At 46.5% G+C, this 25,176-nt stretch overlaps 1 protein-coding gene across 1 annotated transcript in view; it reads left to right on the top strand.

Moving 5' to 3' along the window:
• Positions 1 to 25,176, top strand: part of ttn.2 (titin, tandem duplicate 2) — a 225,914-nt gene that overhangs the window by 180,134 nt on the left and 20,604 nt on the right. The window contains exons 209-223 of the mRNA XM_083921112.1: positions 61 to 17,154; positions 17,264 to 17,560; positions 17,722 to 18,309; positions 18,422 to 18,724; positions 18,828 to 19,124; positions 19,319 to 19,606; positions 19,727 to 20,026; positions 20,197 to 20,348; positions 20,455 to 20,605; positions 20,740 to 21,039; positions 21,291 to 23,057; positions 23,276 to 23,569; positions 23,676 to 23,963; positions 24,072 to 24,371; positions 24,530 to 24,864. Coding sequence (XP_083777238.1) covers positions 61 to 17,154; positions 17,264 to 17,560; positions 17,722 to 18,309; positions 18,422 to 18,724; positions 18,828 to 19,124; positions 19,319 to 19,606; positions 19,727 to 20,026; positions 20,197 to 20,348; positions 20,455 to 20,605; positions 20,740 to 21,039; positions 21,291 to 23,057; positions 23,276 to 23,569; positions 23,676 to 23,963; positions 24,072 to 24,371; positions 24,530 to 24,864 — 22,754 coding nt within the window. The remainder of the gene's footprint in view (positions 1 to 60; positions 17,155 to 17,263; positions 17,561 to 17,721; positions 18,310 to 18,421; positions 18,725 to 18,827; positions 19,125 to 19,318; positions 19,607 to 19,726; positions 20,027 to 20,196; positions 20,349 to 20,454; positions 20,606 to 20,739; positions 21,040 to 21,290; positions 23,058 to 23,275; positions 23,570 to 23,675; positions 23,964 to 24,071; positions 24,372 to 24,529; positions 24,865 to 25,176) is intronic.

Here is a 25,176-nt window from a genome sequence, read left to right on the forward strand (position 1 = left end):
TATACACACCAATTACAACCCGTTAACATTTCTAAACTTCTTGTTTTTCTTGTTTACTAGATCCACCTGGTCCTCCATCCAACATAAGAATTTTAGACACCACAAAAACCACAGCTACCTTGGCCTGGGGCCGACCCTTCTATGATGGTGGCCTTGAAGTCGATGGATATATTGTGGAGTACAAAAAGGAGGGGCATGATGACTGGGAGATGGAGACACAATATCCATTGAAAATTAATGAATATGTTATTGGTAAACTTCAAAAGGGAGGAAAATACCACTTCAGAGTCACCGCTGTAAACTCAGAGGGGCTTGGCGAGCCTGCAGAGGTTGAGAAAGTGACTGAACTGGTGGACCAAGAGACGCTGCCAGACTTTGAGCTTGATGCTGAACTCAGGAAAACCCTGGTGGTCAGGTGCCGTGCTTCAATCCGTATGTTTGTTCCTATCAGGGGTCGTCCTGTTCCTGAAGTAACCTGGAGCAAAGATGATACTAACCTGAAAACACGTGCGCACATTGACACCACAGAGTCCTACACTCTACTGGTTATTCCTGACTGCACCAGATATGATGCCGGAAAGTATAACCTGTGTCTTGAGAACGTCGCTGGAAAGAAGACCGGCTTTGTTAATGTTAAGGTTTTGGACACACCAGGGCCACCAGTCAACGTCAAGTCAAGAGAGATCACTAAGAATAGCATCACCCTCCAGTGGGAAATACCCATAATCGACGGTGGTTCTAAGATTCACAATTATGTTGTTGAAAAGAGAGAGGCCACCAAGAAGGCTTACACAGTACTTAGCACTACATGGCAGAAGTGTTCTTTCAAGATTCCAGACCTTGAGGAGGGAGCTTACTATTACTTCCGTATCTCTGCTGAAAATGACCTGGGTGTAGGTGAGCCCTTTGAAACCCCTGAGCCAATCAGGGTGTCCCAGGCCCCCTCTGCACCAGAGAACTTGTATGTCACAGATGTGACAGCTGACAGTGCCAGTCTGGCATGGACCAAGCCCCTACATGATGGTGGCAGCTTGATCACTGGGTACGTCATTGAAGCCCAGAAGAAGGACACTGACCAGTGGGCTCATGTGACCACCATTAAAGCTCTGGACTACAGTGTCCCAGATCTGATTGAGGGCGCAGAATATACCTTCCGCATAATGGCTGTTAATGCATCAGGCAGGAGCGACCCACGTGAGAGCAGGCCTGCTATTATCAAAGAGCAGACTTCTGCTCCTTCCTTTGATTTGCGTGGAGTCTACCAGAAGACGGTCATCGCCAAGGCAGGGGACCGCATCAAGGTGGAGATTCCAGTGCTCGGCAAACCCAGACCTGTTGTTTCTTGGAAGAAGGGAGACATAGTGCTGAAGGAGACACAAAGAATCAACACTGAAACCACACCAACATCAACTATCCTCAACATTGGTGAGATCAAGAGGACTGATGGAGGCCAGTATTCCATGACTGGAAAGAACATGCTGGGTACAGTGACTGAGACAATCACAGTCCTGGTCCACGACATTCCAGGTCCTCCCACTGGTCCCATCAAGCTGGATGAGGTCTCCTGTGATTATGTTCTCATGTCCTGGGAGGCACCAGAGAATGATGGAGGTGTTCCCATCAACAACTATATTGTTGAGATGCGTGAGACGACTGGTACTTCCTGGATAGAGTTGGCAGCTACAGTGATACGCACCACATTCAAGGCAGCCCGACTCAACACTGGAACCCAATATCAGTTCCGTGTCAGGGCCCAGAATAGATATGGTATTGGACCATGCATTATCTCTGAGTCAGTGGTTGCTGCCTATCCATTTGATGTTCCAGGCCAGCCAGGCATTCCTGTGGTCACATCTTTCAACAAGGATGCAATGAGTCTGAGCTGGAATGAGCCCTCATCTGATGGTGGTAGTGTCATCCTTGGCTATCATGTGGACAGAAAAGAGAAAAACAGCATTCTGTGGCAGAGGATCAGCAAAGGTCTTGTTGTCGGAAATATCTTCAAATCAACAGGCCTTGTTGATGGGATTGCATATGAACACCGTGTTACCGCTGAAAACATGGCTGGTCTCAGCAAACCAAGCAAACCATCTGAGCCTATGCATGCTTTGGACCCAGTAGACCCACCAGGCAGGCCTGTGGCACTGAATATCACTAGACATGAGGTGACAGTGTCATGGACTAAACCAGAAGGCGATGGTGGATTTTCCATCACTGGATACACAGTAGAAAGGAAAGAGATGCCCAATGGACGCTGGCTCAAAGCCAACTTCAACAACATCCTAGAAACCATCTACACAGTCAGTGGTCTAATTGAAAATGCAACTTATGAATTCCGTGTATTTGCTAAAAACTCAGCTGGGGCTGTTAGTGCTCCATCCCAGTCATCAGAGGCAATTACATGCAGAGATGACATTGAAGAACCCAGGCTTGATGTTGATGCATCCTATAGCAGCAATGTTGTTGTCATGGCAGGAGAGTTGTTCAAGCTGGAGGCCAGTGTGACTGGCAGGCCACTCCCATCTCTGGTATGGACCAAGGAAGGAAAGGAGCTTGATGATACAGCCAAGCTAGAGATAAAGAAAACTGACTTCCACACAACTCTAATTAACAAAGATTCCCTAAGGAAGGACGGTGGTGCATTTACTCTGACCGCCAGTAATCCAGGTGGATTTGCCAAGTTCACCTTCAATGTCAAGGTGCTTGATAGACCTGGACCACCAGACTCCCTCACTGTTACTGATGTCGCTGCTGAGAAATGTGTCCTTAACTGGCTGCATCCAACACATGATGGCGGTGCCAAGATTGAGTACTTCATCATTCAGAAACGAGAGACCAGTAGGTTGGCATGGACAAATGTGGCCACGGACCTTCAGGCAAACAGGTTCAAGGTCACCAAGCTTTTGAAGGGCAATGAATATGTCTTCAGAGTCATGGCTGTTAATAAGTATGGAGTGGGTGAGCCCCTGGAGTCTGAACCTATTATCTGTACCAACCCCTACGTACCCAGTGACCCACCACAGCAGCCTGAAGTCACCACCATTACCAGGGACTCCATGGTTGTCTGCTGGGAGCGCCCTGAACACGATGGAGGCAGCAGCCTAAACACCTACATAATTGAGAGAAGGGATAAGACTGGCTTGCGCTGGGTGAAGTGCAACAAGAGGACTGTTACTGACCTGCGATTCAAAGCATCTGGCCTCACACCAGGACATGAGTACGAATTCAGAATTCTTGCTGAAAATAATGCTGGTCTAAGCCAGCCTAGTCTTTCCAGTCCATTCTACAAAGCCGTAGACACCATCTTCCAGCCTGGACCTCCAGGGAACCCCAGAGTGTTAGACACAACAAAGTCGTCAATCACCCTTACCTGGAACAAGCCTGTCTATGATGGTGGTTCTGAAATCACTGGTTATATTGTGGAAACCTGCCTGCCTGAAGAGGATGAGTGGACAATTCACACTCCAAAGAAAGGATGGACAGCAACTTCCTTCACTATCACCAACTTGAAGGAAAACCAAGAGTATAAAATCAATATCTGTGCCACTAATTGTGAGGGAGTGGGAGAGCCGGCTGCTGTTCCTGGAACCCCCAAAGCTGAAGACAGACTGCTTCCTCCAGAAATTGAACTTGGAGCAGAGCTGCGTAAGGTGGTCTGCATTAGAGCCTGTAGCACACTCAGACTATTTGTTCCTATTAAGGGCAGACCAGTACCTGAAGTTAAATGGTCAAGAGAGCATGGAGAATCCCTGGACCGAGCTAACATTGAAATCACCTCATCTTTTACCACTCTTCAGGTAGACAATGTTGACAGGTTTGATGCAGGTAAATACATGGTGACTGTAGAGAATGCCTCAGGAAGCAAAACAGCTTTTGTTAATGTTAGGGTGCTAGATACTCCTGGAGCACCTCAGAATCTGATCGTCAAGGAGGTCACTAGAGATTCTGTTTCCCTTGTTTGGGATGCACCTCTCATTGATGGTGGCTCCAGAGTCCGCAACTACATTGTAGAGAAACGTGAGTCAACCAGAAAAGCCTACTCCACAGTTTGTGCCAGCTGCCACAAGTCTAGTTGGAAAATTGGAGACCTAGAGGAAGGAAAGATGTACTCCTTTAGAGTACTAGCTGAGAATGAATATGGCATTGGCCTCCCAGTAGAGACCGCTGATCCAATTAAAGTATCAGAGAAGCCTCTACCACCAGGCAAAGTGTCACTTTGTGAAGTTACCAGTTCCAGCGTTACACTAACATGGGAAAAGCCTGACCACGATGGTGGCAGCAGAATCACAGGCTATATTGTTGAGATGCAGGGTAAAGGCAGTGAAAAATGGACCCAGGTTATGGTGGTAAAGACCAATGCGGCTCTTGTAACTGGCCTGACACAGGGAGAGGAGTACATGTTCCGTATCTCAGCCACCAATGAAAAGGGAGTTAGTGACCCACGTCCTCTCAGTGTGCCTGTGGTGGCTAAAGACCTAGTCATCTCACCAACCTTCAAACTGCTTTTCTGCACATTCAGTGTGCTTGCAGGAGATGATCTGAAGATAGATGTACCTTATGCTGCCTGCCCCAAAGCTACAGCAACGTGGCTCAAAGATGGTGTTGTTCTCAAGGAGACAACAAGAGTTAATGCTGAAGCCACAGACAAAAACCTTCTGCTGATTATTCGGGATGCTTGCAGAGATGATGTGGGCACATACACTATCAAATTGACCAACACAGTTGGAGAGGCATCTACAGACATCAGTGTCGTTGTTCTAGATAAGCCTGGTCCTCCAACTGGCCCAATTATGCTGGATGAGGTAACTGCTGACAGTTTGGTCCTGTCCTGGAATCCACCGGAGTATGATGGTGGTTGTGCCATCAACAATTACATTGTTGAGAAGAGAGACACATCTACAACTAATTGGCAGATTGTGTCAGCTACTGTGGCCAGAACTACTATCAAGGCAGCCCGTCTGAAGACTGGTATTGAGTACCAGTTTAGGATTGCTGCAGAGAATAGATATGGAAAGTCCTCAGTTTTGGTTTCTGATACTATTGTCGCTCAGTATCCATTTGAAGTGCCCAGCTCACCACGTTCTGTTGTGGTCCAGTCAGCCACAAAGGAGAGCATGGTGGTTGTATGGGATACACCTAGCAATAACGGTGGGAGCAACATTCTGGGCTATCACTTGGAGCTCAAAGAGAGAAATAGTATAATGTGGGTGAAACAGAACAAACAACTTATCCCAGAGACCAGATTTAAGGTTGTTGGCCTTGAGGAGGGTATTGAATATGAGTTCAGAGTCTATGCTGAGAACATTGTTGGCCTTAGCAAAGCTAGCAAACTGAGTGAAATGCAAGTAGCCAGAGATCCTTGTGAAAGACCAGGAAAACCAGAGGCTGTCATTGTGACAAGAAACCAAGTGACACTCAGATGGACCAAACCTGAATATGACGGAGGCATCAAGATCACAGGCTATGTGGTTGAAAAGAAAGAGGGAGCTGGCCGCTGGATGAAGGCCAGTTTTGCCAACGTCATTGAGACTGAATTTGTTGTAACAGGACTTACTGAAGATCAGATTTATGAGTTCCGTGTCATCGCCAGGAATGCAGCAGGTGTCTCCAGCCAGCCATCTGATTCTACTGGAGCCATTACTGCCAAGGATGAGGTGGATCCACCAAAGATTGACTTAGAAGCGAAGTATTCCCAGGCTGTGGTGGTAAATGCTGGAGAGACATTCAAGCTTGAGGCTGCTATCCATGGTAAACCTGTCCCCACAGTACACTGGCTGAAGGAGGGCCAAGAGATTGCTGAAGCTGCACGCCTGGAGGTCAAGAACACAGATTTTACAGCTTGTTTAGTTGTTAAAGAAGCTATTCGTGTTGATGGAGGTCAATACACTTTGCTATTAAAGAATGTTGGAGGAGAAAAAACAGTTAACATCAATGTTAAGGTCCTGGACAGACCAGGTCCACCTGAGGGCCCTATTTCCATCTATGGGGTCACCAGTGAGAAATGCTCCATTGCCTGGAAATCTCCCTTGCAAGATGGAGGTAGTGATGTTTCCCATTACATTGTTGAGAGGAGAGAAACCAGCCGACTGGTTTGGACTGTAGTTGAACAGAAAGTTCAGACACTGAACCTAAAGATTACAAAACTTCTTCCTGGCAATGAGTACATATTCAGAGTGATTCCAGTCAACAAATACGGAGTTGGTGAGCCTCTGGAATCTGAGCCAATGATTGCCAAAAATCCATTTGTCACTGCCAACTCACCAACAGAAGTAGAAGTCTCCACAATCACTAAAGACTCCATGGTGGTGACCTGGGAAAGACCAATTAATGACGGTGGCAGCCCTATCCAGGGATACATTGTTGAGAAACGTGACAAGGACGGTGTGAGATGGACCAGATGCAACAAGCGCACAGTGAGTGAGCTGCGCTTCAGAGTGACAGGGCTCCTTGAAAACCACAGTTATGAATTCAGAGTTGCTGCTGAAAATGCTGCAGGTGTTGGCACGCCTAGTGCATCAACAGTGTACTACAAAGCATTGGATCCTATCTTTAAAGCAGGTCCACCAAACAACCCCAAGGTGGTGGACACATCTAGGTCCACTGTTTCCCTGACATGGGGCAAACCTATCTATGATGGTGGCTGTGAGATTCAGGCTTATATTGTTGAGGCTTGCAATGCAGCAGCTGATGAGTGGTTTATGTGCACTCCTCCAACCGGAATCACAGACACAAAGTTTACAGTGAAAAAGCTTCTTGAGAAGCACGAGTACCAATTCAGAGTGTGTGCCATTAACAAAGTCGGTGTTGGAGAGCATGCTGATGTTCCAGGAAAAATTCTTCTGGAGGAGAAGCTTGAGGCTCCTGATCTTGACCTGGATGCTGATATGAGAAAGATGATCAACATTAGAGCAGCAAGCACTCTCAGGCTGTTTGTTCCTGTGAGAGGTCGTCCAGCTCCTGAGGTGAAATGGGGCAAGGCTGAGGGTGAGCTTAAGGAGACTGCCCAGATTGACAATACAGGCAGCTATGCTTCACTTGTAATTGAGAATGTTGACAGATTTGACACTGGCAAGTACACCTTAACTGCAGAGAATGCCAGTGGAGTGAAGTCAGTCTTCATCAGTGTCAGAGTCATGGACTCACCTAGTCCACCAGCTAACTTAATGGTGAAAGAGATTACCAAGAATTCTGTCACTCTCACATGGGAGCCTCCAAATCTCGATGGTGGCTCAAAGATTAAGCATTATATTGTTGAGAAGCGTGAGAGCACAAGGAAAGTTTATTCTCCCATTACCACCTGCAACAAGATGTCATGGAAAGTTGAGCCTCTTCCAGAGGGTGGAATCTTCTTCTTCAGAGTCCTGGCTGAGAATGAATATGGCGTGGGTCTCCCTGCTAAAACTATAGAACCAATTAAGATATCTGAAAAGCCCCAGCCACCTGGTAAAGTCAGTGTTGTTGATGTCACTCATAGCACTGTGACTCTCACCTGGGAAAAGCCTGAACATGATGGCGGCAGTAGGATCAGTTACTATGAAGTTGAACTGGCACCAAAAGACAGTGAAGCTTGGTCTGTCTGTGCAAGTGGAAAGGCACTGGAGACAGTAGTGACCAACCTACTCAAGGGAGAGGAGTACCACTTCAGAGTTACTGCTGTGAATGACAAGGGCAAAAGTGACCCCAGACAACTGGCTCACTCAGTTATAGCTAAGGATCTTGTGATTGAGCCTGTTGTTAGACCCAAAATGAGCACTTACAGTGTCCAGGTGGGATATGACCTCAAGATAGAGGTCCCAATTGCTGGTCATCCAAAGCCAACCATCACTTGGACCAAGGATGGAACATCCCTTAAGCAGACCACCAGAGTCAATGTCACTGACTCAGCACGTCTCACCACTCTCACCATAAAGGATGCTAACAGAGACGATGGAGGCATGTATAGCATCAATATTGCCAATGCTCTGGGTTCCAAGGATGCTACTATTGAAGTGATCACCCTAGACAAACCAGGTCCACCAACAGGCCCTGTCAAATTAGAGGATATCAGTGCTGAGAGTTTGACTCTTGGCTGGGAACCTCCTGCATATACTGGTGGCTGCCCAATCTCCAACTATGTGGTTGAGAAGAGAGACACAACCACAACCAACTGGGTGGTCGTGTCTGCCACTGTGGCCAGAACCACACTAAAAGTGGGCAATCTCAAGACAGGCAGTGAATACCAGTTCAGAATCTATGCTGAGAATAGATATGGAAAGAGTTATGCAATTGATTCGCATCCTGTCATGGCACAGTATCCATTCCAGGAGCCTGGCCCACCTGGAACACCATTTGTATCTTCATACTCTAAAGATTATATGGTGGTTGAATGGCATAAACCCCCATCTGATGGGGGCAGTGCCATCTTAGGCTACCATCTGGAGAGGAAAGAGAAGAACAGTATTCTCTGGACCAAGATCAACAAAATGCTCATCCAAGATTGCAGGCTTAAATCTGCCCCTCTTGAGGAAGGCATTGAGTATGAGTACAGAGTCTATGCTGAGAATATTGTTGGCATTGGAAAATGCAGCAAAGTCTCTGAGGTTTATGTAGCCCGTGACCCATGTTATCCTCCTGGCCGTCCTGATGCAGTGATTGTGACCAGGCATTCAGTGATGCTGAGGTGGACCCCTCCAGAGTATGATGGTGGAAGCTTAATTACTGGCTATGTAGTGGAGAAACGTGACCTTCCTGAAGGAAAGTGGATGAAGGCCAGCTTTGCAAACGTCATTGAACATGAATTCACAGTTACTGGCCTGACAGAAGACAGTAAATATGATTTCAGAGTAATTGCAAGGAATGCAGCTGGTGTTGTCAGTAAACCCTCTGAGAGCACAGGATCCATCACAGCCAATGATGAAGTTGACCCACCTAAGTGTGAGACAGATCCTATGTACAACCAGACAATTGTTATCAATGCTGGAGAGACTTTCAATCTAGAGGCCAGTGTGGAAGGAAAGCCCATCCCCACAGCTCAATGGTTTAAGGGAAATGTTGAAGTTGAAAACTCAGCAAGAGCTGAGATCAAAAACACAGATTTTAAGGCTTTGCTTGTTGTGAAGGATGCCATCAGAATAGATGGTGGACAGTACACACTGGTTCTAACTAATGTGGCTGGAACTAAGACTGTCCCATTCAGTGTGAAGGTCCTGGACAGACCAGGCCCCTCAGAGGGACCTCTTACTGTCAGCAATGTCACTGAGGAAAAATGCTCACTGTCATGGCTGCCACCCAGGCATGATGGAGGAGCTAGTGTTTCTTATTACATCATTCAGAAGAGAGAAACCAGCCGTCTGGCATGGACTGTTGTCTCTGGTGACTGCGGAGCTACTATGTTTAAGGTTACCAAACTGTTGAAGGGTAATGAGTACATTTTCAGAGTCATGGCTGTCAACAAATATGGTGTGGGTGAGCCTCTTGAATCAGTGCCAGTTGTCATGAAAAATCCATTTGTTCCCCCTGGCTCACCCCAGGAGCTTGAGATCACTAACATTACCAGGGACTCGATGACTGTCTGCTGGAACCGCCCTGTGGCTACTGGAGGCAGTGAGATTGTTGGTTACATTGTTGAAAAGAGAGACAGAGCTGGAGTGAGATGGACCAAGTGCAACAAACGTAGGGTGACGGACTTGCGTTTCAGAGTAACAGGACTCACTGAGGACCATGAATATGAATTCAGGGTATCTGCTGAGAATGTAGCTGGAGTGGGTCAGCCTAGCCCACCAACACCCTACCTCAAGGCCTGTGACCCCACCTTTGAACCAGGCTGCCCCTCAAATGCCCATGTGGTGGACATGACTAAAGACACCATCAGTCTGGCCTGGCACCGGCCTATCTATGATGGTGGTTGTGAGATTCAAGGATATGCTGTGGAAATCACTAAGGCTGAAGAAGAGGAATGGAGCATATGCACTCCACCATCTGGAGTTAATGCTACCAAGTTCACCATTACCAAGTTAATAGAGCACCAGGAATACAAGATACGCATTTGTGCCATCAATAAGCTTGGTGTTGGTGAGCCCACTGAGATTGAGGGAGTCATCAAACCTATGGATAAGATCGATCCTCCAGAGATGATTCTGGATTCAGAGCTCAGGAAGGGAATAGTTGTCCGTGCAGGAGGCTCAATGAGAATCTGCATTCCATTCAAGGGTCGTCCTACTCCTGAGATCAGCTGGGCCAAGGAGGATGGAGAACTGTCCAGTAAAGTTCAGATAGAGACTGGGGTAGAATACACACAGCTCTCCATTGACATCTGTGACAAATATGATGCTGGAAAATACATGCTCAAATTGGAAAACAGCGCTGGCACAAAATCCGCCTTTGTCTCTGTTAAAGTTCTGGACACTCCAGGGGCCCCCCTGAATCTCACAGTAAAAGACATTAAAAGGCAAAGCGTCACTCTGACCTGGGAGCCCCCTCTTATTGATGGTGGTGCAAGAATCAAGAATTACCTTGTTGAAAAGCGTGAGTCTACCAGGAAGGTTTACTCTAATGTGGACAACAAGTGCACAAAGACCAGCTACCGTATCACTGGCCTCACTGAGGGTACTATCTACTATTTCAGAATCTTAGCAGAGAACGAGTTTGGCGTGGGACACCCAGTTGAAACAGAAGACTCAGTTAAGACTTCTGAGCCTCCTCTATCAGTGGGTAAAGTCACTTTGACTGAAGTGACCAAAACCTCTGCCTCACTCTCCTGGGAAAAGCCAGACCATGATGGAGGCAGCAGGATCATGGGCTACTATATTGAGATGCAGCCTGTTGGTTCAGAGGAATGGGTGGTGGCTGCCACAACCAAAACTTGTGAGGGCACCGTCACAGGCCTCAGCGCAGGCCATGAGTACCTGCTCAGAGTGTCAGCTTTCAACGAGAAGGGCAAGAGTGATCCCAGGTCTCTGGCTGCACCTGTAACTGCTAAAGATGTAACTATTAAGCCCAGTTTCAAGATGGCATCCAACACTTACAGTGTACAGTCTGGTGAAGATCTAAAGATTGAGATTCCAGTGATTGGACGGCCTGTTCCTAAGGTTGAATGGAAGAAGGATGGGCTGGCTCTTAAGGAGACAACCAGACTTAACGTATCCAGCACACCATCATCTACCAAGCTGTGCATCAAGGATGCAAATAAGGAAGACTCTGGTAAATACACTATTACAGCCACCAGCGGTATCGGAACAGCTACAGAGGAGATCACTGTCATTATTCTTGATAAGCCTGGCCCACCTACAGGCCCTGTGAAGATTGAGGAGGTGAGCTCTAATTATGTCAATCTCTCCTGGGAGCCACCAGTGTATACTGGAGGCTGCCAGATCAACAACTACATTGTGGAGAAGAGAGACACCACCACAACAGCATGGCAGATTGTGTCTGCTACTATTGCCAGGTCAACCATCAAAGTCACCAACTTGAAAACTGGAGTTGAGTATCAATTTAGAGTGTCTGCTGAGAATAGATATGGAAAGAGTTCTGCCATTGTCTCTCCCACTGTTATTGCTCAGTATCCATTCAGTGAGCCTGCTGCCCCAGGTACACCAATTATTTCTGCTGCAACCAAGGATAACATGGTTGTTGAGTGGAAAGTTCCCTCCAACAACGGAGGCAGCCCCATCCTTGGCTATCACCTCGAGAGAAAGGAGAAGAACAGCCTCTTATGGACTAAACTCAACACACTTCTAATCCCAGACACACGTTTCAAGACTACAGAGCTGGAAGAGGCTATTGAGTATGAATTCAGAGTTTATGCCGAGAACATTGCTGGACTCAGCCCAGCTAGCAAGGTCTCTGAGAGCACAGTAGCCAGGGACCCATGTGACCCACCAAGCACTCCTGAGGCCATTGAAATCACCAGAAATCATGTGACGCTTCAGTGGACCAGGCCTCAATATGATGGAGGCAGTGCAATCACTGGCTATCTGATCGAGAGGAGGAAGCACCCAGATACCCGCTGGATGAAGGCCAGCTTCACTAACATCATTGATACCCAATTCACAATCACTGGCCTGACTGAGGACTGTGTTTATGAGTTCAGAGTCATTGCTAGAAACTCTGCTGGCATATCCAGCTGTCCTTCTCAGAGTACAGGAGAAATTACTGCCAAAGATGAGATTGAGGCTCCAGATGCCACCATGGATTCTAAATTCAAGGATCTGACTGTTGTTAGTGCTGGTGAGACATTCATCATTGATGCTGACTACACTGGCAAGCCTCTGCCTGAAGTCATTTGGTTAAAGGAAGGAAAGGAGATTGACAAAACCACACCAAGAATGGAGGTCAAGACCACACTCACACGTACCATCCTGACAGTTAAGGAATGCATCAGAGTGGATGGTGGCCACTTTGTACTCAAACTTGTCAATGTGGGAGGAGTCAAGATGATCCCAGTTAATGTTAAAGTTCTGGATAGACCTGGTCCTCCTGATGGCCCCCTAGAAGTCAAAGGGGTCACAGCTGAGAAATGTTATCTGCACTGGAACCATCCCTCACATGATGGTGGAGCAAGCATCTCTCACTACATCATTGAGAAGAGAGAAACCAGTCGTTTGTCATGGACCATGGTTGAGCCTAAGATCCAGGCCATCAGCTACAAAATCACAAAACTCCTGCCTGGCAATGAATACATCTTTAGAGTCACTGCTGTGAATAAATATGGAGTCGGTGAGCCTTTGGAATCTGAGCCTGTTGTTGCTCGTAACCCCTTCACCACTCCCAGTGCCCCCTCCACCCCAGAGCCCAGCGCTATCACAAGGGACTCCATAGTGCTTACATGGGAGAGACCAGAACATAATGGTGGAGCTGAGATTGAAGGATATATCCTTGAAAAACGTGATAAGGATGGCATCAGATGGACTAAGTGCAATAAGAAGAGACTGAGTGACCTGAGATTCAGATGTGCTGGCCTCACTGAGGGCCACTGGTATGAATTCAGGATCTCAGCTGAAAATGCTGCTGGTGTGGGAAAGCCTAGCGCACCATCTCAATACATCAAGGCCTGTGATGCCATTTATCCACCAGGAACTCCAAATAACCCCAAAGTCACTGACCAGTCAAGCACCACAGTCTCTCTGTCCTGGTCCAGACCTATCTATGATGGTGGAGCACAGATCAGTGGATACGTTGTTGAAATGAAAGAGGCAATAGATGACGAATGGATCACTTGCACACCATCCACTGGTGTTCAGACTACCCACTTTACTGTAAAGCATCTAAAGGAGAATGCGGAGTACAACTTCCGCATCTGTGCTGTTAACTGTGAGGGAGTAGGAGAGCATGTGGACCTACCTGTATCTGTGATCACTGCAGAGAAGCTGGAGGCTCCTGAAATTGAACTAGATGCTGACCTGAGAAAGATGGTCAATGTCCGTGCCACCGCCACCTTGCGTTTGTTTGTGACAATCAGAGGAAAGCCTGAGCCTGAGGTCAGATGGTCAAAGGCTGATGGCACTTTGAATGAACGTGCCCAGATTGAAGTCACAAGCTCTTACACAATGCTGGTGATTGAGAATGTTGATAGATTCGATACTGGCAAATATGTACTGACCCTTGAGAACCTCAGTGGCTCTAAATCAGCCTTCATCAATGTCAGAGTTCTAGATTCCCCCAGTGCTCCTACCAACCTGGGTGTTAAGGATGTAAAGAGAAGTTCAGTCTCTCTTTCCTGGGAGCCTCCTCTAATAGATGGTGGAGCTAAGATAACACACTATATTGTGGAGCAGAGAGAGCAGAAAAGAATGGCTTTCACCAGTGTTTGCACCAACTGTGTGAGGAACTCTTACATGATTTCTGACCTGCAGGAGGGAGGCAGATACTATTTCCGTGTATTGGCTGTGAATGAGCTGGGAGTTGGTCTGCCTGCCTCCACAGATCAAGTCAAGGTGGCTGAGGCCCCTTTGCCTCCTGGGAAGATTGTCCTGGTTGATGTGACTCGTCATACTGTCACTCTATCTTGGGAGAAACCTGATCATGATGGAGGGAGCAAGATTACAAACTTTATTATTGAGATGCAGCCCAAGGGAGATGACAAATGGACTGTGTGTAGTGAAGTCAAAGCCCTGGAAGCTACCATTGGTGGACTCACAACTGGTGAAGAATACTCCTTCAGGGTGATTGCTGTGAATGATAAGGGCAGGAGTGATGCCAAACCTCTTGCTACCCCTGTGGTGGTGAAGGACATCACAGTGAAGCCCATCATAAAACTGGTGTACGACACCTACAGTGTAAAAGCAGGAGATGACCTGAAAATTGATGTTCCTTTCAAAGGCAGACCTCAGCCTGAGGTGTCCTGGAAGAAGGATAGCCACGCGCTTAAGCAGACAACTAGGGTCAATGTTCTTACTTCCAAGACCTCATCAAAGATTATCATCAAGGATGCAACCAAGGATGATGTCGGAAAGTATGAGATTACTCTTACAAACTCAGTTGGCACCACAACAGCCGAAATCTCAGTTATAATCCTGGACAAACCAGGCCCACCCAGCAACATTAAGATGGATGAGGTGAGTGCTGACTTCATCTCTTTGTCTTGGGATCCCCCAACATATGATGGTGGATGCCAAATTAACAACTATGTAGTGGAGAAGAGAGACACTACCACAACCGCATGGCAAATTGTTTCAGCCACAGTAGCCAGGACTTCAATCAAGGTGACTCGTCTATCTCAGGGAACAGAGTATCAGTTCCGTATTGCAGCTGAGAACCGTTACGGCAAGAGTTCTGCCATTGACTCTACTCCTGTTATTGCTCAGTATCCATTTGAGCCTCCTGGCCCTCCTACCAACATCCATGTTTCCCATGCCACCAAATATGGCATGCTCGTGGTATGGGGCAGACCTGCCAGTGATGGTGGAAGCCCTGTAATTGGTTATCATATTGAATGCAAAGAACAAAGCAGCATCCTGTGGACAAAGGTCAACAGAGGTCTGCTGGCTGAAAACCAGTTTAAGATGACAGGCATTGAAGAGGGCCTGCTTTATCAGTTCAGAGTCTATGCTGAGAATATTGCTGGAATTGGTCCATGCACTAAAGCCAGTGATCCTGTGGCAGCTAGGGATCCATGTGAATCTCCACGTAACCTTAGAGTCACCAACATTACCAGGACCTCAGTTTCACTCTTTTGGGAGAAGCCAGAGTATGATGGAGGAGTAAAGATAACTGGCTACATTGTTGAGCGTAAAGAACTTCCCAATGGCCGCTGGCTGAAATGTAACTTCACCAACCTGCAAGACACCTACTTTGATGTGACAGGCCTCACAGAAGATGTCCAATATGACTTCCATGTTATCGCTAAGAATTCTGCAGAGATGTTGAGTGCCCCCTCAGAGAACACTGGTCCTGTGACAGTTAAGGATGACGTAGACCCTCCCACTATTATCCTGGAAGATAAGTTAAGACAGCTGGTTGTCATTAAGGCTGGAGAGATCATTCAAATTGATGCTGAAATCACAGGCCGTCCACTCCCCGTTGTCTCCTGGTCTAAGGATGGAAAAGAAATTGAGGCCAAGGCCAGGTGTGAAATTACCTCCACCAACTTCACAACCACACTTATTGTCAGAGATGCTATCAGGAGGGACTCTGGCCAGTATGTTCTGAGCCTGCACAATGTGGCAGGAACCAGGGCTGTGGCTATCAACTGTAAAGTTTTGGACAGACCCGGGCCTTCCTCAGGACCATTGGCAGTGTCTGGCCTCACAGCAGAGAAATGCACTATAACGTGGGGTCCCCCTCAGGAGAACGGTGGTGCTGAAATCATGCACTACATTGTCGAGAAACGCGAGACCAGTCGCCTAGCCTGGACTCTTGTCTATGGTGACATGAAGGCAACCACCTGTAAAGTGACCAAGTTGCTCAAAGGAAATGAGTATATTCTCAGAGTCAGGGGAGTAAACAAATATGGTGAAGGTGAGGCCCTGGAGAGTGAGCCAGTAAAGGCCTTGGATCCATTCACTGTGCCTGCAGCTCCCGCTAATGTTCAGGTCACTGCGGTTACTGGTGAGGCAATGACCATCTGTTGGGAAAGACCAATTTCTGATGGTGGCAGCAGTATCTCTGGCTATGTTATTGAAAAGCGCGAGAAGATTGGCCTTCGCTGGTGCCGTGTTAACAAGAAACCTGTTTATGACCTTAGAGTCAAAGCCTCACATCTTCGAGAGGGCAGCGAGTATGAATACAGAGTGTTTGCAGAGAACTCTGCTGGTCTCAGTGCTCCTAGCACCCCTTGCCCACTTACCAAGGCTGAAGACCCACAGTTCCTGCCTTCACCTCCTGCTAAGCCTAGGATCATCGACTCTACAAAGACCACAGTCACCCTGGCATGGAATAAGCCACTATTTGATGGTGGGTCACCTGTGACTGGTTACAAAATCAAATACAGGAATACTTTAGATGATGAATGGATTGTTGGAGTCCAGAATACCAAGAACACAGAGTTTACAGTGGTGGGATTGACACCTGGGGCTGAATATGTGTTTGTTGTTAAGTCCATTAACAAGATTGGAGTCAGTGAGTCTAGTCCTGAGTCAGACAAACAGGTCGCCAAAGAAAGAGAGGAGGAGCCAGTCTTTGACATCAGCAACGAAATGAGGAAGACTTTTATTGTGAAGGATGGGAGCTCATTCACCCTGACAGTGCCCTTCAGAGGCAAACCCATCCCCAGTGTTACATGGACTAAGCCTGATGTTGACCTTAGAGTTCGTGCTGTCATTGATACTACAGACACCTTCACCTCCATAACCTTGGAGAAAGCAACACGCAATGACTCTGGGAAGTACACCATCACCTTGTCCAATGTTGCTGGAACCTCTTCGTTAACTCTCAATGTCAGAGTCTTGGATTCTCCTGGACCTCCTGCCAGTGTAGAGGTCAAGGACGTGACCAGGACCTCTGCTACTGTAACCTGGGACACTCCCGAGAATGAGGGAGGAGGACCAGTCAAGAACTACCTTGTTGATATCCGTGAGGCCAGCAAGAAAGGCTGGACCCGGTTGACTGAAAAATGCCACAGACTGACATACAAGGTGACAGATGTGCAGGAGGGAGGAGTGTACTTCTTCAGAGTGACGGGCGAGAATGAGTATGGTGTTGGTGTTTCTGCTGAGACCAAAGAGGGAACCAAGATCACAGGTACTGAATTTCAAGTTGGTAACTATAAGATACTTATTGTTATGTAAAAAGACATGTTTATTTAAAATAATAATAATAAAAAACAACACTTTATGTCCACTTTCTCCAGAAAAACCAAGCCCACCACCAAAGCTTGGTGTGACTGATGTAACAAAGGAGAGTGTGTCCCTAGCCTGGGCCAAACCAGAACAAGACGGAGGCAGCAGAATTACTGGGTACCTGGTAGAAGCTCTGGAGAATGGCCAGGAGAAGTGGGTTAAGTGTGGCGTAACCAAGTCCGTCCACTTAACAGTGTCTGGTCTAAGGGAGAATGCTGAGTACTTCTTCAGAGTCAGAGCAGAGAACCTTGCTGGCTTCAGTGATATTAAGGAAATGATCACACCTGTAGTAGTCAAAGACCAGCTTGGTAAGTTACAGATGAGATTCAACAATGTGATTAGTTAAGATAAAGAAATACAAACAAAAGAATAAGACAATATCCATTACTTTATTGCATGTAACCAGGAAATAATGACCAAGATTATAAAATAATGAAACCCAATTTATTTTTTTCCTTTTCTGTTCCAGTATCTCCTGAGATCAACATGAAGGACTTCCCCCATAACACAGTGTATGTTAGAGCCGGCTCCACCCTCAAGTGTGAGATCCTTCTGACAGGTCGTCCTTTGCCTAAAGTATCCCTGTACAAGGATAACATGCTGCTCAAGTCAACAATGAGGTTCAACTCTGAAGTCACCCCTGACAGTATCAAGATCACTTTACGCGAGAGTATTGCTGGAGACTCAGGACGCTACGATATCCTTGCCTCCAACTCCACTGGAACCACCAAGTCCTTTTTGAATATCATAGTTCTGGACCGCCCGAGTGCCCCACTTGGACCTGTGGAACTGTTTGACATCACAGAGGACAGTGTGAGCCTACAGTGGCTCCCACCAGCATATGAAGGTGGCAGCCCCATCACCAACTACATCATTCAGAAGAGAGAGACAACCACAGCCAATTGGAGTGATGTCTCTTCTGCTGTGGCCCGTTGCACCATGAAGATCATGAAGCTGACCACTGGCCTGGAGTACCAGTTCAGAATCAGAGCCGAGAACAGATATGGAATCAGCGAGCACATTGACTCACCAACTGTCGCTGTAAACCTTCCTTACAGTAAGTGGTCTTCCTTTTCCTTCTCTCTTTTATCTTAACATTATTGTTTTTTTCTACTTGTTTTTCATGATGAACATCTTAACACCCTCCAACTATGACTCTTACCCGCCAGCTATTCCTGAAGCTCCATCAACTCCAGAGATCACTGCTGTAACCAGGGAGACCATCACTGTTGCCTGGAAGGAGCCTAAATCAGATGGTGGCAGCAATGTGTTTGGCTACCATCTCCAGATGAAAGATAGGAACAGCATCCTTTGGCAGAGAGTTAACAGAATGGTGATCCGTGCTACACACTTCAAGGTCACCAACATCAATGCAGGACTTATTTATGAGTTCAAGGTGGCAGCAGAGAACGCTGCTGGACTCAGTGCTTTCAGCAAGATTTCTGATGCCGTGCTGGCTATTGATGCCTGTGGTGAGTGGAATGTCAAAAAATTCTGATAAAAAGTCAAACAAATCTGATTTTACTTGTAAGCAACAGTTTTCCTAAGATGAGTTCTCACTGTCTGTTCCTGCAGAACCACCCATCAACCTGCGCATCAGTGACATCACCAAGCACTCCATAAGCCTGGCCTGGAAGAGGCCCAGCTACGATGGAGGATCCCCAATCACTGGTTACCTCATTGAGAAGAGAGAAGGCGTTAGTGCTAAGTGGACCAAGGCTAACCTCACCAATGTTGCAGACACCCGCTTTACTGTTACTGGCTTAACCCAGGACGAGACATATGAGTTTAGGGTCATGGCCAGGAATGCTGTTGGCTCAGTGAGCAACCCATCCATAACTGCTGGACCAGCCACATGTGTGGACACCTATGGTAGGTCTCTTCTGTTTTTAGCATTTTATTCCAAACGGTGATTTGCCATACTGTGAAACTGAAAATCACATTTTGGGAATACACCATTTTCTTCACAACCATCTCCATTGCTGACACATCATGATCTATCATATATGCTGCATGTATCCTTTAGAATTTGAACTCACCTACCTATTTATTGGCTCATCATCCAGGTGCCCCAGAGATTGAAATACCTCAAGAGTACTTCAGCGAGGTCAAATACATGGCTGAATCTAATGTGGAGCTCAAGTTTAATATCACAGCCAAACCTGCTCCTACTATCGAATGGTTTAAGGATGGCAGAGAGCTTGAGCCTACCAACCAGCTCTCTTTCAAACACACATTCGAGTCCACCAGTTTGTTCCTGAAGGATACCACTCGTCTGAACTCTGGAACCTATGAGGTCAGGGTGAAGAACTCCCTGGGATCTGCATGCGGCACTGTCAGGCTGCTCATTCAAGGTATTCAGATATTATGTAAAAACTGGAAAAACTTCATGACAGTAGTTCTGCTTTAAATTACGTTCATCATATATGTAGTATAGATTGTGACTTGCTTTAATATTTCCTCTCCTTATCCAGACAAACCAGGCCCCCCTGATGGAGAGATTCAGTTTAAGAAGGTGACCGCCGACAACATCACCATCATGTGGACCCCACCTTCTGATGAGGGTGGTGCCATGGTAACGCATTATATTGTGGAAAAGAGGGAGACCAGCAGGGTCATGTGGTCCATTGTCTCAGAGAAACTGGTCGACTGCATTGTTAACGTGCCCAGACTCATCCAAGGCAATGAGTACATCTTCAGAGTCCGTGGAGTCAATAAGTATGGCATTGGAGACGCACTGGAGTCTGAACCTATAATCGCAAAGAACGCATTTGGTAAGCAAACATAACTCACAATCATTCACACCAACTGTTGTTTAAAAGTTGATAATTGGTGATGAAAAATGACTTCACTTCAATGTATTATTTCATAATACAGATTTCTATTTTTAAACGGTGGAAAACTATTTTATTTCATCTAACCTGATCATTTTGATTTCGTACAGTTCCACCTAGTGAGCCTTCCAAGCCTAAAGTGACCATTATCACCAAGTCCACCATGACAGTGATCTGGGAAAGACCAGCATTGGATGGAGGCAGTGACATCGACGGCTACTACTTGGAGAAGAGGGAGAAGAAGAGTCTGCAGTGGTTTAAGGTTCATTTGCTGACCTATCTTTACAGATTTTGTACTGAAGTGTAAAAGAAGCCAATCTGATCCATGGCACGTGTAAACATCATAACATCCATTTTTTCTTCGCCAGGTGGTAAAGGGCACCATTAGAGACACCAGGCAGAAAGTCACAAGCCTGGTGGAGAACAATGAGTACCAGTATAGAGTTTGTGCTGTCAACAAGGCTGGAGCAGGAAACTACTCTGAGGGTTCTGACCTCTACAAGGCCTACGACCCCATCGGTAATTATCACTTTTAATTATCACTTAGCATCACCGTGCCAACCTTTTTGGAATTTCTTCTTAAAAAATGTATTTATTGTTAATGTCTTCACATTGAGCTGCTGAAAATAGTCATGCCCTTTTGATTTTTCTAGATCTGCCTGGTGAGCCATCCAAGCTGCGTGTGGTCGACTCCACAAAGACCTCCATCACCCTCGGCTGGGAGAAGCCCGTCTATGATGGCGGCAGTGAAGTCACACACTACATTTTGGATCAGATGAACACTGAGGAAAGAGAATGGGTGACCATCAACCCACAGGTCAAGACCTGCGAGTATGTGGTGTCTTACCTCAAACCTGGAACCTACTACTTCTTCAGGGTCTCTGCTGTCAACTGCAAGGGCAAAGGAGAAGACATCAAAATGTATCAGCCTGTGCAAGCCAAAGATGTCTTAGGTTTGTATTCATATAAATTCCTCTATGGTATAGTCACAGGACATGAGTCTTTTATAGGTATCGTTATTGTTATTTAAGATAAAAACATGTTTATAATAAACATGACTGGAGTTCATTAAACCATTAAAAACCTTTTATTGCCATTAGTTGCTATACTGAATAAATGTATTATTTTCTTATGGAGTATAATTATGTCATTATTAACATAATTAATTCCTGCTCTTTCCCCGTTTGTATTACACTTTCAACAGAGGAGGCTGATTTGGACTTGGACGTTCCCATGACGACCCAGTACACAGCCAAGGCCGGCCGTGACGTGGAAGTGTTTATCCCACTGAAGGGACGCCCCGCCCCCAATGTCACATGGCGTCGCAGCGACCGCAACATGGCTGGTGACAACCGCTACACTATCACCAGCACTGAGAGAGCCACCACACTCCTCATCCCCAAGGTCACCCGCGATGACCGTGGCAAGTACCTGCTGGAGATAGAGAATGGCGTGGGAGAACCCAAGATAATCACCGTTTCCCTTAAAGTTCTGGACAGTCCATCCACCTGCCAGAAACTGATGATCAAGAATGTAACAAGAGGAAAGCTGACCCTCAGCTGGGAGGCTCCTCTCATTGAAGGCGGTTCCCCTGTCACTCATTATATTGTTGAGAAAAAGGCCTCCACCATGAAGGCTTACCAGGTAATCAATGCAGAGTATACCAACACATCTTACAAGGTGTCAGGCCTGGAGGAGGATGTAGCTTACTTCTTCCGTGTGTCCGCTGAAAATGAGTATGGTGTGGGCGATACCTGTGAAACCACTGAGCCTGTAAGAGCCACAGAAACTCCTGGAGCTGTGAAAAACCTGGTGATGGAGGACTCTACAAAGACCTCTGTTACCCTGCAGTGGACTAGACCTGACCACGATGGAGGCAGCCACATAACTGAATACATCATTGAGAAGAGAATCGATGAAGAGACCACCTGGACTTTGGCAGGGACATGCAAGCGCTTCAGCTACGAGGTGACAGGGCTCAAGGAGAATGCTATCATGGACTTCAGAGTGTTCGCCAAGAATGAGAAGGGCAACAGTGACTTCTCCCAGATCGGTCCAATCATAGTGAAGGAGTTCATCATTGAACCCAAGGCCAACCTCAGTGACTACCCCAATGGGGAGCTTGCTGTTCGTATTGGTCAGAACATCCACATTGAGTTGCCTTTCAAGGGTAAACCAAAACCTGCAATCAGCTGGCTTAAGGATAACTTGCCTCTGAAGGAAAGTGACAAGATTCGCTTCAGGACTACTGATAACAAGACTTCAGTCACAGTCAGGGGAGCCAAGAAGGAGCATGCCGGCCAGTACACCTTGGTTCTGGACAACAGAGTCATCAAGAACTACTTTGACATTAATGTGATCACTCTGGGACCCCCCTCAGTGCCTGTTGGTCCCATCCGCTTTGATGAGATTAAATCTGAGAGCATTATCATTTCCTGGGATGAGCCGAAGGAGGATGGAGGTGGGGAGATCACCTGCTACAGCGTGGAGAAACGTGAGACCTCTCAGGCCAACTGGAAGATGGTTTGCTCCAGTGTTGTCAGACCCACATTCAAGATTACCAACCTGGTCAAGGGTTCTCAGTACCAGTTCAGAGTCCGTGCAGAGAACAAATACGGAGTCAGTGAATCCCTCAACTCTTCAGAAATTGTTGCGCAGCACCAGTACAAACCTCCAGGGCCTCCAGGAAAGCCAGTGGCCTTCAACATCACCTGTGATGGCATGACCATCAGTTGGGAGGCCCCAGGCTTTGACGGAGGATCCCCCATTATGGGCTATCACGTTGAAAAGAAGGACAGAAACAGCCTCTTGTGGCAGAAGGTGAACTCCACAATCATCTCGAACAGAGAGTACAGGATGATTGGTCTCATTGAGGGCCTGGAGTACTCCTTCAGAGTCTACGCTGAGAATAACGCTGGAGTCAGCCCTGTTAGTGAACAGAGCAAACATGCGCTCGCTATCTCCCCTGTTGGTAAGTACACAGGAAAGACTATCTGTTTGGAAGAATAGCTTTGCACTTATAAAGGCTGTCCAATATTTTGGGCAATCCAATTCACTTGCTGTCTTACCCATAGTCAGATAAGAAGATGGATAACAGTTTTGTTTATGTTCATCCAGTACAGAAATAAAAATTTCAGGATTTTACAACAAAGCACTTCTGATGAACTGATTCTTTCTCTCTTCAATTAGATCCACCTGGCACCCCTGTGTGCATCGATGTAACCAGAGATTCAGTCACCCTAAAGTGGGACATCCCCAAGAGGGACGGTGGTAGCAAAATTGTGGCCTACACTGTGGAGAGGCGCCAGGGTAGAGGAAAATGGCTGCGATGCAACTTCACTGATATCTGCGAGACCCAGTTCACTGTGACTAGTCTTGCTGCTGGAGACAGATTTGAATTCAGAGTCATTGCCAGGAATGCTGTGGGCACAGTCAGTCCACCATCTAACACCTCAGGATACATTATGACCAAGGATGAGAGCAGTAAGTAAACTCTAAATGAAAAAAAGTATAACAAAACTATCATAAATTGCAGGTTTCTCATAATCCTTCAAATGTCCTAATTTGCTCATTCTCTTTGCATCTCTAGTTTCACCTGATATTGAGTGGTCTCAAGACCAGGTTACCACACTGAGGGCTGGTGAGAATGTTCAACTCAGCTGCCGCATCACCGGACGTCCTGTCCCCCAGGTTGTCTGGTATAAGGATGGCAAAGAGATTGACAAGAGGACCATGTATGACATTGAGATTACCAGCGGCATTGGCACCAGCAGTGTTTTTGTTCGCGATGCTGACAGGAACCACCGTGGCATCTACACCATAGAAGCTAAAAACAACTCTGGTACCAAGAAAGCTGATGTCAACGTCAGAGTACAAGGTTGGTAAACTGTGCTGATTATGTTTCAATATTTGACGTTACAAACATTTTTTAAAGATATCTATGACTATTCTCAAAGTAACTCCTCTAACTTCTGTTTCCCTTCAGATACCCCTGGACCTGTCGAGGGTCCCATCCGTTTCACCGGCATCACAGCTGAGAAGTGTACCGTGTGGTGGAACCCACCAGAGAATGACGGCTGTGCTGCCATTACCCACTATGTAGTGGAGAAGAGGGAGACATCCAGAATCTCCTGGGCCTTGGTCACCTCCAAATGTGAAGCCTGCTCTTACAATGCTACCAACCTTATAAAGGGCAATGAATACCAGTTCAGAATCTCTGCTGTCAACAAGTTTGGTGACGGCAAACCACTGGACTCTGATCCCATCATCGCACAGATGCAATACAGTAAGCCAAGTTATTTTCTGCCTTGCATATTGATCATATCTTATATGACTTAACCCAATCGATTGCACTTGAAAAATGACAAAACAACAAAAGGCCTTTACATTAAAAACTTCAACATTATAACTAATGAACTCCATGTTTTCTACTCTTACCTTCAGCTGTGCCTGATACCCCTGGCACACCAGATGCTACCCACGTGACTGGAAACAGCATCACTGTATGCTGGACCAGGCCAAGGTCGGATGGAGGCAACGAGATCAAACACTACATCCTGGAGAGGAGAGAGAAGAAGAGCCTGCGCTGGATAAAGGTTTCCTCCAAGAGGCCCATCACAGAGCTAAGACACCGTGTTACCAACCTCACTGAGGGCAACGAGTACGAATTCCGTGTCATGGCTGAAAATGGTGCTGGCATCGGACCGGCCAGCAGTACTTCCAGGCTCTTCAAATGCAGAGAACCAACCAGTTCTCCCAGTGCCCCCACATTAATCAAGGTAGGAATGCAGTAACATCGCATTGAATTGTAAGAGAAAAAACATTCATGAAAGGTGTTGAGGTCAATCTTCAGAATTTAATTCAGATATTCTTCAGTTAAATTTCAATTCAATTAAATATTATATACAGTACCAAATCATAACAAAGGTTATCTCAAGACACTTTCCCTTAAAACATTACTTAAGCGCTATTTTTGTAAAGAAGAAAACTAAAAAAGAACTTTAATGTAGGAAAGCAGAATGTAAAGAGAACATAAAAAAAAATAAAAACATAAATTACAAATTGTACTATAAACTATGCTCTTTTCTTGT

The sequence above is a fragment of the Echiichthys vipera genome (genome assembly GCF_963691815.1).
Source record: "Echiichthys vipera genome assembly, chromosome: 10".
Lineage (NCBI taxonomy): Eukaryota > Metazoa > Chordata > Actinopteri > Perciformes > Trachinidae > Echiichthys > Echiichthys vipera.